We start from the raw sequence: 15,094 nt of genomic DNA on the forward strand, positions 1-15,094 counted from the left end.
CCTCAATATGTCTGACGTCATCTATCAGAGTGATCTAGTTTAATTAAAAGCTAATCATATACTTGACTAAAAAATACAGGGTTGACAGGAATCGAAAGACAAATTAGTTCTTAATGCAACCGCTGATTTACATTTTTAAAATTATCCTTACTTTTCAATACAGGGTTGGCCAAGTGAAGCTATACAAAACAAAATGGCGATGTATGCGTTTAAAATATTTCGACAGAAACACGGTTTATCATATTAAATGTTGCTTACTTTGAGCTGATCTTCCATCATATTCTTGGGCAATGTATCCTTTCTATGTTATAAACGTCTTTTGGTCGATAGATGTCCTCTGTCCTTCGAAATGTCCACTAACAACGACCGAGACCGCGAAACGTTCCCAAAGCTAGAAAGTGCACGACAAAGAAATTCCTCAGAATCGCACTAAACGGATATAAATTGCTATAAAACGGTTTAAATTAACTACCTTATGATGTTTCTAAGTCCTATATCGAATTAAATTACAGACGGATACATTTCAAGTTGATAACCGAGCCTGTGAAAATGGCGTCCGGAGGTCCCATCCTGCGTAAGGGCTTGCGTCGAAAGGGGGGCTACTCTCACTCCTTGGTGTTTTATAACCTCTGAGAGCTACCTAGAAGGCCCATTCCACTTCTCATTGGTTACTGACATCCAGGGGAAGGCGGGTGCAGTTCGTGTCGTGCCATAGGATAGACAGAGACCTTAAAAACTGATCTGAAACCAGAGCTTCGCTCTCAGACCTTTCACTGTCTGTCATGGATTTCGCTGTAGAAATTTTTCTGGGTCACCCACAGACATAATTTCAACGTTGTATGAAACTAGAAGGTGTTTTCTATCCAATATAATTAATAATATGCATATTGTACGAGCAAGAATTGAGTACTAGGCAGTTTAATTTGGAGACGACAAAATGCTAATTCGGAACAGCACCCCCTGTAGTCGCAAGAAGTTAAGGGCTTCAGTAACTTCATTAGCTGTGGTTGCTGATGCATATATGGTTGAATCATCAGCATACATGAACACACATGCTTTGTTTAATGACAGTGGCAGGTCATTGGTAAAAATACAAAAGATTAGAGTGCCTAGAGAGGTGCCCTGCGGTACACCACACTTTACATGTTTGACATTAGAGAAGCTTCCATTAAAGAAAACCCTTTGAGTTCTATTAGATAGATAGCTCTGAATCCACGATATGGCAAAGCTTGAAAAGCCATTACGCATACATTTTCTCAACAACAGGTTATGGTCAATAATATCAAAGGCTGAAATCGAACAGTACAGCTCCCACAATCGTCTTATTGTCAATTTCTTTCAACCAATCGTCAGTCATTTGTGTCAGTGCAGTACATGTTGAGTAACCCTCTCTTTAAGCTGAAAGTCTGTTGTTATCTTGTTTACAGAGAAATCGCATTGTATTCGGAGGAATTTTTTTTTTCCCGAACAGTTTGCTAAGAGCAACAAGCTGATTGGTCTGCTGTTAAAAACAGTAAAGGCCACTTTATCACTCATGGCTAGTGGAATGACTTTGGCTTCCCTCCAGGCCTGTGGACAAAGACTTTCCTCTCGGCTCAGATTAAAGATATGACAGATAGGAGTGGCTATAGAGTCAGCTACCATCCTCAGTAGCTTTCCATCTAAGTTGTCAATGCCAGGAGGTTTGTTATTATTGATCGATAACAATACTTTTACCACCTCGCCCACGCTATCTTTACAAAATTTCGACTTGCAATGCTTTTCTTTCATTATTCTTTTTATGCATGAGTATGATGGCTCATTGTTCGTTGTTGGCATTTCCTGCATAAGTAATGTCACTTATGCCAACGAAGTTATCAATAAATTAATTCGCAACATCAAAATCGTTTTGTGATGAATAAGCCATCTGATTTTTTATGTTATTTATTTCACCTTTATTTAACCAGGTAGGCAAGTTGAGAACAAGTTCTCATTTACAATTGCGACCTGGCCAAGATAAAGCAAAGCAGTTTGACACATACAACAACACAAAGTTACACATGGAGTAAAACAAACATACAGTCAATAATACAGTAGAAAAATAAGTCTATATACAATGTGAACAAATGAGGTGAGACAAGGGAGGTAAAGGCAAAAAAGGCCATGGTGGCAAAGTAAATACAATATAGCAAGTAAAACACTGGAATGGTAGATTTGCAGTGGAAGAATCTGCAAAGTAGAAATAGAAATAATGGGGTTCAAATTTGATGAAAGATGGAGTTGAATTTGTCTTTTTGCCCATAATTTCATTTAAAGTACTCCAATGTTTTTTCCCATCATTCTTTATATCATTGATCTTGGCTTCATAATACAGTTTCTTCTTCTTTGTGTTGAGTTTAGTCACACAATTTCTCAATTTGCAGTAAGTCAGCCAGTCCAATGTGCAGCCGGACTTACTAGCCACTCCTTTCAACCATACAGTTTTTCAATTCTACATCAATCCATGGAGCCTTAACAGTTCTAACAGTTAGTTTCTTAACAAGTGCATGATTATCAATAATTGGAAGAAGCTCTTTCATAAATTAATCAATTGCAGCGTCTGGATGTTCCTTATTAATCACATTCTATATTTTTTTTACATCATTCACATAAGAGTCACAGCAAAATCTTTTGTATGGTCACTTATACACTATTTTAGGCCCAACTGTTGGAACTTTCCTGGATATAGTCACTATATTGTGATCACTGTATCCAATGGGGACGGATACAGCTTTAGAACAAAGGTCTACGGTATTATTAAAAATGTGATCGATACATGTGGATGATCTTGTTTCTGTATAGCATTTGGAAACACCCTGGTACAGTAGATTGATGAATAACCTGAACCAGATTACAGGCACTGGTTATAGTGAGAAGCTTCCTCTTGAGTGGACAGCTTGATGAAAACTAGTCAATATTCAGGCCCCCCAGAAAGTAGACCTATCAAGCACATATTATTTAGATACTGACTGTTAGCACTTGGAGGCCTATAGCAACACCCCAAAAGAAAAGGCTTTAGATGTGCCAGGTGAACCTGCAACCACAACACTTGACATAAGTTCTTCTCTAACCATTACTTGGCTCTGAATATATACAGCAACACCTCCCCCATAAGCATGCCTGTCTCTTCTATAGATGTTATATCCTTGTATTGCTACTGATGTATCATCAAATGAATGATCTAAGTGAGTCTCAGAAATGGCTAATATATGAATGATGTCTGATGTTAGCAAGTTATTGATTTCGTGAACCTTATGTCTAAGGCTACATATATCAATAAGGGCTATTTCCTGGGTAGCTTGCATTTACATTTACATTTAAGTCATTTAGCAGACGCTCTTATCCAGAGCGACTTACAAATTGAGCTTGTCAGAGATATAGCTTGTCAGAGATATAAATAATAAAAACAAAGCAAGAGAAAAAACTATATACATTCAGCAGTCCATTAATCAGTTGGTGTGTGGAAGTGTGTTTGTGCTGTGGGGTTGAAGCTACGAACCCAAAGGCTTGGCTCTCTCAACCCTTCCAGGCTTCTGGGAGGAAGGGGGGACAATGAGCCTGTCATAGCGGATGTAAGCAATGTCCCCACGCGCTCTTGCAACAGTTATAGCTGGAATAAGTTATTTTCTCTTCTGGCGCACAGTTTCAGGACAGTCCTCGTTGAGGAAGATATACGTTCCTTTCAAGTTATTGGCTCTTTCCAGAACAGCTACCTTGTCCTTGAACCTTAGGAACTTGACCACTATCGGCCTGGACCTGTCACCTGGGCCTGTCACCTGGGCCTGTCACCTGGGCCTGTCACCTGGGCCTGTCACCTGGGCCTGTCACCTGGGCCTGTCACCTGGGCCGGTGGTGGGTTTTCCAGCTCTGTGTGTGCGCTCCACCTCAAACATCCTGTGGTCTATCATCAGTTTATCCAAGATAATTTCCCTCACTTTGTCCTCAGACTCCGTCTAGGTCTCATGTGGAGATTATGCAATTCTGTACACAACCATGTTGTTCCACCTTGATCGTCCCTCGAGATAATCCGATTTCTCCGTCATTGTTATCACGGACTCACATTCATGGCTGATGTCCTCTCTCAATGACTTTCAGATTGCTTCCGTTCTCCTGTTTAAACTCGTCGAGCTGACCCTGGGAGAACTGCAAACTGTTCTTCAGGTCCTGGACTTTTCTGGTCAGGTCGTCCATTATTTTAATTAGTTGACTCCAACAGCATTTGGACTAAACACTTGAAGTTATTTCATTGTTTTGGAAACAACTGCTTGTAGAATTATTTTTGTTTGATTAAAAGATCCTTTACCTGTGATAGATACCACTGTTCTCAACGGTACTCCCGCCAGCTTTGGTCTTGTCATGGTAGCAACATAGGTTACGCTGTTACTCCTCTCAGTTCCAGACAGGACACAGATTGAAAACAACAACAACAAACAGCGGGGATCTAGACAACCACATCCGCGATCCCAGACACAATGACTAACTGTGTCACGGGCTGCGTTCAAGCCCTCAAGAAAAGCCCTGCTAGCTTGATAGGCAGCTAACTAGCAGCAAGGCTAGTTGCTACGCTAAACAGTTCCTCAGACCCGACCTTGGTCAGAAGGATCACTGGACAGATAGTAAAGGAAAGTGAAAGGGGGATACCTAGTCAGTTGTAGAACTGAAATGCCTTCAACTGAAATGTGTCTTCCGCATTTAACCCAACCCCTCTGAATCTGTAGCGGTTCCAGCAACTGATGCCAACCCGTCACAGGATCCAAGCTCAAAAGATAACTAGCTATTAACCAACACTTTTCTTTTTTTTTATAATATGTTTATTATTTTCCAATAAAAATAAAGTAAAAAAGACAGCAATACAAACAATGACATTCATTGTACTGTTGAATGGGATGGCCAGTTTAGAGGACAAAACAAAAGTTAACTCACACATACACAAAATAAAACAAAATCCTATTAGGTGGTACATGTATAAGAAGACAGCATATAGTCATTACAAGCAGTGTAGTTCAGCCAAAAATAAATATTGAGTGGAGTACAGCACAGAGTAGCAGCAGATCGTCAGCCCAGTTATGAAGCGGGGCTAGACCATTTATCCAGTATCGGCTGCCATATTTTGTAAAACAATGGACTTCTATTGGAGGTGTTGTATCGAATCTTTTCCATATGTATTACATTCCCTAAATCCCGTAACCACATTTCAAAGGTAGGTACAGTCTCCAATTTCCAAAATTGCAATATGAGCCTTTTGGCTAATAGAGTACACAGAGAGACAGCTTTCCCTTCCTGGTTATTCCCATCAACTGTACCAAACAGAGCGATCAATGGGTCTGGGGCTAGAACTCTATCAAAGGCCTTAGATAAGTAATCAAAAATGAGAGCCCAGTAAGCATGTAATTTAGGGCATGTCCAGAATAAGTGGGTCAACGTCCCCTCATCCTGCTTGCACCTCTCACACAGTGGTGAGGTGTCCGGGAATATTTTATGCAGTTTTACTTTTGAGTAGTGTAACCTGTGTATCACCTTAAACTGTACAAGGTTGTGTCTGGCATTCACTGAACTGTGGTTTATATTCCTGAGAGCTTCTATCCAGTCCTCATTTGAGATTTCTGAACCAAGTTCTTGTTCCCAAGCCCTTTTAATGGTGTCTGTGGATACCTCTATGTGGGCCTGTAGCACATCATACAGTCTAGAGACCGACCCTTTTGAATGGGGTTTGACAAGTATCAAGCTATCTAATGTAGGACTATTGGGCTTAATGCCATACTGTGGGATATGTGTCCTTAAGAAATTCCTGATTTGGAGGTATCTGAAAAAATGTGTTGTTGGCATGTTGAACTTTGCCTGTAATTGTTGAAATGAAGCTAACTGACCATCTATGTATAAATTACCAATTGTTGTGAGCCCCTTCTCCCTCCACTGTGAAAACACCACATCATCCAATGCAGGGTGGAAAGCATGATTCAGGCTAATCGGGCTGTCTATGTAAACAGTGGGTATGTTAAGAAAATCCCTAATCTGTTTCCAGATCCTAAGCGTATGACAAATGACTGGATTGGAGTCATAAGTGGGTTTTTTCACATATGATGGGCTATTAACAAGTGCAGGGAGTGAGGAACGTTGACAGGAGGCCTGCTCGATCAAAAGCCATGAAGGCATATCCTTCTGTCTCATCGCAGGTAAACTTTCCCTCCAGAAAGACACAATGTTCAGATTAGCAGCCCAATAATACAGTTTGAAGTGAGGAAGGCCAAAGCCCCCCTCTATCTTGTACTTGCATAAATGCTTCTTTGAAATTCTGGCTGCCTTGTTATCCCATAAAAATGGAGTTACTATTGAATCCAGTTTCTTAAAATAGCTTTGTGGTATGAAATTGGGTAGACATTGGAAGAGGTAAAGAAACCTGGGTAGGACAACCATTTTAATAGCGTTTATACGACCAACCAAGGAAATAGGCAGAGTTTTCCAGAAATCTATATTTTGTTTAAGCTGATATATTTTCATGTCCCAATTCACTTTCAATAGCTGGTCAAGGTCTCTTGTCACTACAATGCCAAGGCTTGTGAACTTGTCCCTCACTGTTCTAAACGGGGTAGATTGCAGAAATTGCATATCCACAGGCCGTGATATTGGCATCAACTCACTTTTTTGCCAGTTTATCTTGTAGCCAGAGAAGGAGCCGAATGTGTCTATCAAGTTAAGTAATGGTGGAATAGAAGTTTTAGGCTTAGACAAAAACAAAAGAACATCGTCTGCATATAGGGAAATTTTGTGCTGTGTGTCTTTTATTTTAACAGAAGCTATATCGGCACATGCCCGAATGCGAGTAGCAAGGGGTTCCATGGCTATAGCGAAGAGAGCAGGCGAAATAGGGCACCCCTGTCGGCACCCCTTGAACAGGCGGAATGACTGCGACATTTCCTGATTGGTCAACCAACACTTTTCAATAGACTTTCAAAACTTTCCAAAACAACAAACCAAGTTCTTCCTCATTCCGCGTTCAACAGGCAGTGAATGTGTGTTTGTGTATATATGTGTGAGAAGAATAGGAGCATGTTACATAATGATTGAATCTAGTATATATGTTTTTAATATGATATACTGACCTTTTTATCTCTATTTCTGACTCTGCCAGCTCAATGACGGGCAGTTCACAGTGATCCAGCTGGTGGGCATGTTGCGTGGCATCGCCGCGGGCATGAAGTACCTCTCTGATATGAACTACGTTCACCGGGACCTGGCAGCTCGCAACATTCTGGTCAACAGCAACCTGGTGTGTAAGGTGTCCGACTTCGGCCTGTCGCGATTCCTTGAAGACGACGCCACGGACCCAACATATACTAGCTCACTGGTGAGTATCTAGTACACTAAGGGGTCTGGTGAGTGTCTAGAACACAGAGAGAGTCTGCTGAGTGCCTAGGACACTGAGGGAGTCTTTGGGAGTGTCTAGGACACTGAGGGAGTCTGGTGAGTGTCTAAGACACGGAGGGAGTCTGGTGAGTGTCTAGGACACTGAGGGAGTCTGGTGAGTGTCTAGGACACTGAGGGAGTCTGGTGAGTGTCTAGGACACTGAGGGAGTCTGGTGAGTGTCTAGGACACTGAGGGAGTCTGGTGAGTGTCTAGGACACTGAGGGTGTCTGCTTAGTGTCGAGGACACTGAGGGAGTCTGCTGAGTGTCTAGAACACTGAGGGAGTCTGCTTAGTGTCTCGGACACTGATGGAGTCTGCTTAGTGTCTTGGACACTGAGGGAGTCTGGTGTGTGTCTGGGACACTGAGGGAGGTTGGTGAGGGAGTCTGGTGAGTGTCTAGAACACTGAGGGAGTCTGCTTAGTGTCTAGTACACTGAGGGAGTCTGCTTTGTGTCTTGGACACTGAGGGAGTCTGGTGTGTGTCTAGAACACTGAGGGAGTCTGCGGAGGGAGTCTGGTGAGTGTCTAGAACACTGAGGGAGTCTGCTTAGTGTCTAGGACACTGAGGGAGTCTGCTTAGTGTCTAGGACACTGAGGGAGTCTGGTGTGTGTCTAGAACACTGAGGGAGTCTGGTGAGGGAGTCTGGTGTGTGTCTAGAACACTGAGGGAGTCTGGTGAGTGTATTGAACACTGAGGGAGTCTGGTGAGTGTCTAGAACACTGAGGGAGTCTGCTTAGTGTCTAGGACACTGAGGGAGTCTGGTGAGTGTATTGAACACTGAGGGAGTCTGGTGAGTGTCTAGGACACTGAGGGAGTCTGCTGAGTGTCTAGGACACTGAGGGAGTCTGCTTAGTGTCTAGGACACTGAGGGAGTCTGCTTAGTGTCTAGGACACTGAGGGAGTCTGGTGAGTGTATTGAACACTGAGGGAGTCTGGTGAGTGTCTAGGACACTGAGGGAGTCTGCTGAGTGTCTAGGACACTGAGGGAGTCTGCTTAGTGTCTAGAACAGTGAGGGAATCTGGTGAGTGTCTAGGACTGAGGGAGTCTTTGGGAGTGTTTATTGGCATCTATGTCAAGTCTTGAATGAGTGGTAATAAATTGTGTGTGTGTGTGTCTGTGACTCTGTGTGTGTGTGTGTGTGTGACTCCATCCCCAGTATTTCACGCTCACCTACTCATTCGCATATCCACAGGGAGGCAAGATTCCGATTCGCTGGACGGCTCCCGAGGCCATTGCCTACAGGAAGTTCACCTCGGCCAGTGACGTGTGGAGCTATGGCATTGTTATGTGGGAAGTGATGTCGTACGGAGAGCGGCCATATTGGGACATGAGCAACCAGGACGTGAGTGAAACTACTTTACTTCACATTCCCCCGATCCCTAAAAAAACACCTTAACAATCTCTGAATCCCCCATTCTCTGGTTCCTTTTCCTTTTATCATCCATTGTCTTTCTTCCATCTCTCCTGCCCCCTTCCCCCCTCTCTCCCCCTCCAACTGTTCCTCCATCTCTCCTGCCCCCTTCCCCCATCCCTCCTCCTCCAACCGTTCCTCCATCTCTCCTGCCCCCTTCCCCCCTCCCTCCTCCTCCAACCGTTTCTCCATCTGTCCTGCCCCCTTCCCCCCTCCATTCTTTCCTCCATCTCTCCTGCCCCCTTCTCATGCTCTCTCTTATCTTCCCCCTCTCTTCCTTCCCCCTTCCCTTCCATCTTTGCTCCTTACGTTGTTCCCTTCTTGACTATAATCCCACCTCTCTTTCTCTTCCTACCTCCTATCCCTTCTCTTCCTACCTCATATCCCTTCTCTGCCCAGTGATCACCCTATCCTTTGTATGCCTCTTCATTCAAACCCCTAATTCCCAAGAAAATATCTGACCCAGGTCTGATTCTAACCCACTCTTAACGCAGATCTCTCCTCTCTTCTCCTCTTCAACCCTCCAGGTTATAAACGCAGTGGAGCAGGACTACCGGCTGCCCCCGCCCATGGACTGCCCAACGGCACTGCACCAGCTCATGCTCGACTGCTGGGTCAAGGAAAGGAACCTCCGGCCTAAGTTCTCCCAGATCGTCGCAACGCTGGACAAGCTTATCCGCAATGCCGCCAGCCTCAAGGTGGTCACCAGCAGCACGCACTCTTCGGGGTAAGCCTGTCAGCTATCACAACCAGTCTGCCATATCTCAGGTGTCTGCTAAACTCAGTTAGCAGACACCTCAATCTGGTGCTAGTAGGGTTGCACAACTCCCCAAATCCACAGGTTTTCCAGAATACCTAGAACCTTGGAATATTCCATCCAGGATATCTAGAACCGTGGAATATTCCATCCAGGATATCTAGAACCGTGGAATATTCCATCCAGGATATCTAGAACCGTGGAATATTCTATCCAGGGTATCTAGAACCTTGGAATATTCTATCCAGGGTATCTAGAACCTTGGAATATTCTATCCAGGGTATCTAGAACCTTGGAATATTTCATCCAGGATATCTAGGAAACTTGGGAATTCAGAGAAAGTTTTGGGACCCTATGTACTGGTTTGAAGTATGTAGCCTGTATTCCATCTTACTTCAATCATACCACAGGTCCACAGATGACGCAATCTCAATCGCACTCCAAACTGCCCTTTCCCACCTGGACAAAAGGAACACCTATGTGAGAATGCTGTTCATTGACTACAGCTAAGCGTTCAACACCATAGGACCCCAAAAAGCCCATCACTAAGCTAAGGACCCTGGGACTAAACCCCTCCCTCTGCAACTGGATCCCAGACTTCCTGACGGGTCGCCCCCAGGTGGTAAGGGTAGGCAACAACACATCTGCCACGCTGATCCTCAACACTGGGGCCCCCCAGGGATGCATACTTAGTCCCCTCCTGTACTCCCTGTTCACCCACGACTGCGTGGCCAGGCACGACTCCAACACCATCCTTAAGTTAACTGATGACACAACAGTGGTAGGCCTGATCACCGACAACGATGAGACAGCCTATAGGGAGGAGGTCAGAGACCTGACAGTGTGGTGCCAGGACAGCAACCTCTCACTCAATGTGAGCAAGACCAATGAGCTGATCGTGGAATATAGAAAAAGGAGGCCCGAACAGGCCCCAATTAACATCGACGGGGCTGAAGTGGAGTGGGTCGAGAGTTTCAAGTTCCTTGGTGTCCACATCACCAACAAACTATCATGGTCCAAACACACCAAGACAGTTGTGAAGAGGCCAACACAACACTTTTTTCCCCTCGGGAGACTGAAAAAAATGTGACACGGGTCCCCAGATCCTCAAAAAGTTCTACAGCTGCACCATCGAGAGCATCCTGCCGGTTGCATCACCGCCCGTTATGGCAACTGCTCGGCATCTGACCGTAAGGCGCTATAGAGGGAAGTGCGTACGGCCCAGTACATCACTGGGGCCAAGCTTCCTGACATCCAGGACCTCTATACCAGGCGGTGTCAGAGGAAGGCCCAAACAATTATCAAAGACTCCAGTCACCCAAGTCCTGGACTGTTTTCTCTGCTACCGCACGACAAGCGGTACCGGAGCGCCAAGTCTAGGACCAAAAGCTCCTTAACAGCTTCTACCCCCAAGCCATTTGACTGCTGAACAATTAATCAAATGGCCACCCAGACTATTTACATTGACAACCCCTGCCCTTTGTTTTTACACTGCTGCTACTCGCTGTTTATTATCTATGCTTAGTTACTTTACAAATGACCTCAACTAACCTGCACCCCGCACATTGACTCGGTACCGGACCCCCTGTATATAGCCTCATTATTGTTATGTAATTTTCTTGTTTCTTTTTGATTTTATAATTTTTTAAAACTTTAGTTTGTTTATAAAATATTTACATTTTTCTCTATTTCTTGAACTGCATTGTTGCTTAAGGGCTTGTAAGTAAACATTTCACGGTAAGGTCTACAACTGTTGTATTCGGCGCATGTGACAAATAAAATTTGATTTGATTTCTCAATGCAAATGCTGAATCAACAGTAGCTCTTACAAGGCATTTCTTCGACCGATGGCTTCGCAATGTTTAGCTTTTTAGCCACATTCCTCTGTTGCGTTTGTGGAAAGAGCCCGGGGTGGGGGGTGACCTACCTTTTTGTCCCTGCTTCAGGAGAGTGTGAGGAGGAGGAATGGGGGATCTGGAGCTGTAGTTATGGCGATGGCTGGGAAGATTAAGTGAGAATAATTAGCTAGAGTAAGAGCAAGGCAAAAAAGACGGGAACGCTTTTAATTAGCTGCTAATGAGATTTTAAACGGCCCAGCGGAGAGGTCTGCCCCCCCCCCACCGAGCCTAACGAGGGAGGAATGAGTGAGAGATGAGCTGCCGTGACATCCGGCATGGTGTTAGCGGTATGTAGCGGTAGCTAGGCTACGTTTGATTGGTGAGTTGTTTCAGTATATACAGTACAGGTGTTTGTGTGTGTGTGTGCCGTTTAAGATTAGGGAGGACAATTTATTTTTATTTTTATGTGCATCGCCTTATTTATATTATATTGCATCTCTGTTTATTCATACTCCATTCACTCAGCTCCATGTAACATTGGTTTAGGCTACTACATCCTTCTCACATAATTTCCCTATACCCATCATGAGGTTGCTACAACCTAGCCCATGAATGAAAGTTTACAATGTAGGAGCACAGGTCGAGAGAACATTTGTAGTAATCCAGGTGACAGACAGTAACACATGCATACCTGAATCTAGCTGATCTGGGGTGGAATAATTAGTCCAAACAGTTGCAACTAAAATGAGTGTTTGAACATCCCAGTTTCATTCTGTTTGCTTCCGTTTAAGAAATGTTTTACAACAGAATTGGCGGTATGAATGATAGTCTCAGTCTGTAGAACATAGAACACTGCCTGTCTGGAAAACAACCTGTGGTTACCTAGGTTACCCTATTGGCTCACAGTAAAAAAAAAACACATTTACTTTAGTCAATTATATAACAACATTTAAGAAAAGTACAACATGTCTGAAGATTACTTTTTCAACATCGCCTGCTCCCTAGTATTCTCACTACTCATGCCCCTTTTCATGACGACTATAATAGCCACTGAGTGAGTGCTAACTAGTAACAGCTCATAATATTTAAGCTAGGCAAGACCAACAACACAAAACGAACGGACTGTACAGCTACAAGTAGTGAGTGGAGTTACAAACGGACAGTAAACAAGTTAAATGTCATACCTTTGATTGAATGTTTTCCACACACCGGGCTCCCACATTCCCCACTTTTCCACACCGAATAGCCTGAAGCCACCGGGCTCCCACATCTCCCACACCGAATAGCCTGAAGCCACCGGGCTCCCACATCTCCCACACCGAATAGCCTGAAGCCACAGGGCTCTTCTCACACGCTCCATTTTCCTACGTGGGAGCATTACGAACCGTAGGTCAGGATTTTTGACCTGGTTGCATGTACATTGAACAACAACATTTTCCCCAATTTCTGGGCGTGATCGAGGGGTATTCCTTATTATTAGGTGAAAACTGACTGGGACTATCACCCGCCACACACAGTTCGCTTTCATAGCAACCATACGAACAACATCATCACATCTACGTGCTCACCTCCTCTCACAATGTCCCTTTACTTGTGGACTTCATTGTACAACACAACAGCTGTATGTGAATAGCCGAAAATACCTCCCCAAGCCAAACCTTCATACCATAACCACTACACACAGCCTACATCATTGTCACCATATTATCTAACGCCATAGTTCAACGTAGCTACTCGAGCTAACGCGTTAGTAAACCCACAATCCAATCCATGTGTACAATCACGCAGTACAGTGTACAGCAGGCGGTTTAGCAGTTACACCGGCGGGCCCCAGTGGTAGTAAATTAATAAAACCGAAAGCTTACGTTGACTTTAAAGAATTGGAGTGTTGGATAGCCAGCTAGCTAACAGAAATATTATTCCTCTCTGTTTGAGTCATGTTGTTGAGTAGCTGCATTAGCTAGTGTAAGGGAAAGGGAAAGTGAAACTAAAAGAAAAATACATCAAAAATAGTTATCCTTATCTCTCTCTCTCTATGCTGCTTCTCCTTAATTTCTTTGAAACGAATTTGCTCAAAACTGTTAATTTTTTTTCTTCAATAATTCCCGCTCCAGCCATTACCACAAGCCCATCCTCCCCAATTAGGTACCACCAACCTCCTGTGTAGGATATCCCCCAGAAGTTGTCATAATTACTGTGTAAGACTACGGAAGGGGGTGAGAACCATGAGCCTCCTAGGTTTTGTATTGAATTCAATGTACCCAGAGAAGGACGGAAAATAGCTGTCCTCCGGGCTAAACCATGGTGCTACCCTACAGAGTGCTGTTGAGGCTACTGTAGACCTTCATTGCAAAACAGTTATTTGATGACGTGAACATATTTAGTATAGTTTTATCTAAAAATAAGAACTTCTTTTATGAAATTCACTGAGTAGAATGGTCCCCCCTTCCTCCTCTGAGGAGCCTCCACTGGTGTGTGTGTGTGTGTGTGTGTGTGTGTGTGTGTGTGTGTGTGTGTGTGTGTGTGTGTGTGTGTGTGTGTGTGTGTGTGTGTGTGTGTGTGTGTGTGTGTGTGTGTGTGTGTGTGTGTGTGTGTGTGTGTGTGTGTGTGTGTGTTTCACAACTCACACTGAAGACAAACAGTTTTCCAATAGGAAACAGGTAACCAAAAACGGTCTTCCAATAGGAAACAGGTTCCGAAACAGTTTTCCAATAGGAAACAGGTACCCAAAAACCGTCTTCCAATAGGAAACAGCTAACGAAAACGGTCTTCCAATAGGAAACAGGTGACCAAAAACCTTCAGGAAACACCAGTTGAGGTGTTTCCACTCAGATGTGTGCCCCTCATAACATCAGACATACTACATCTTAGCGGCCTCTCCCAGTAGAAAAACTTCTAGCCTGGTCCCAGACCTTTCCAACGACCTTAAGGAGTTGGAAAGACCAGGCTAGACAGCTTCCCCTTCAACGCAAGGCTTCAGAGAGTGGCTAACAATGGTCTATTAAGAGGGAACTGTGTCTGAGGGTTAATGGCAGCTAGCCCCAACCCTCTGGGCCCTAAAGCACAGGTCTTATTAAACTTCACTCCTTCTATCCATCTGCAGCACTCACCCCTTCAATGGAGCCTCTGTAGCCACTTTTAATAACTCGCACCTTCTCTTTTCTTCACCCCCCCCGCCCCCCCCCCTTATGAATCTAATGCCATCAAACGACAAGGATCAACAGAGCAGAGAACGGACAGAGAGAGAGAGAGGAAAGAGAGAGAGAAAAGCGGTCCTCGTTCTACTCCCCTGTTTCTTCCTGTCCTTTTCTTACCCCCCCCCCACATTCATTCACCCTCGCACTCGTTCTCCCTTCTCGAACCTCCACTGCTGTTTATATAAATGGCAATGTAGCCCCCTATCTGTGACATCAATTAGGGGGTGGTTGGGTTTTTAGAGAATCTGAGGGCCTCGTTGGGTGTTAACCGCTGTATACGCACACGCACACAGGCACACACACACACACACACACACATGTTGATGTTACACAAGCATCTCCATGACGTCTGGGACACTATCGAGGAGATGTTTTTCCACCTCTGCCATGTTGTGTTGCTTTGGTCGTCACGCCAAATAGAACACACGCCAGTTGTGTTGTTTGCGCCAACGTCTCCGAGCCTCCA

General features: G+C 44.3%; 1 protein-coding gene across 17 annotated transcripts in view; it reads left to right on the forward strand.

Annotated features, from left to right (window-relative positions):
* Positions 1 to 15,094, forward strand: part of LOC139539416 (ephrin type-B receptor 3-like) — a 152,764-nt gene that overhangs the window by 128,070 nt on the left and 9,600 nt on the right. For all 17 annotated transcript variants that reach the window (XM_071342350.1, XM_071342363.1, XM_071342358.1 and 14 more), the window contains 3 exons: positions 7,148 to 7,363; positions 8,618 to 8,767; positions 9,364 to 9,563. In XM_071342350.1, coding sequence (XP_071198451.1) covers positions 7,148 to 7,363; positions 8,618 to 8,767; positions 9,364 to 9,563 — 566 coding nt within the window. The remainder of the gene's footprint in view (positions 1 to 7,147; positions 7,364 to 8,617; positions 8,768 to 9,363; positions 9,564 to 15,094) is intronic.

The sequence above is a fragment of the Salvelinus alpinus genome, chromosome 15 (genome assembly GCF_045679555.1).
Source record: "Salvelinus alpinus chromosome 15, SLU_Salpinus.1, whole genome shotgun sequence".
NCBI classification, from domain to species: Eukaryota; Metazoa; Chordata; class Actinopteri; order Salmoniformes; family Salmonidae; genus Salvelinus; species Salvelinus alpinus.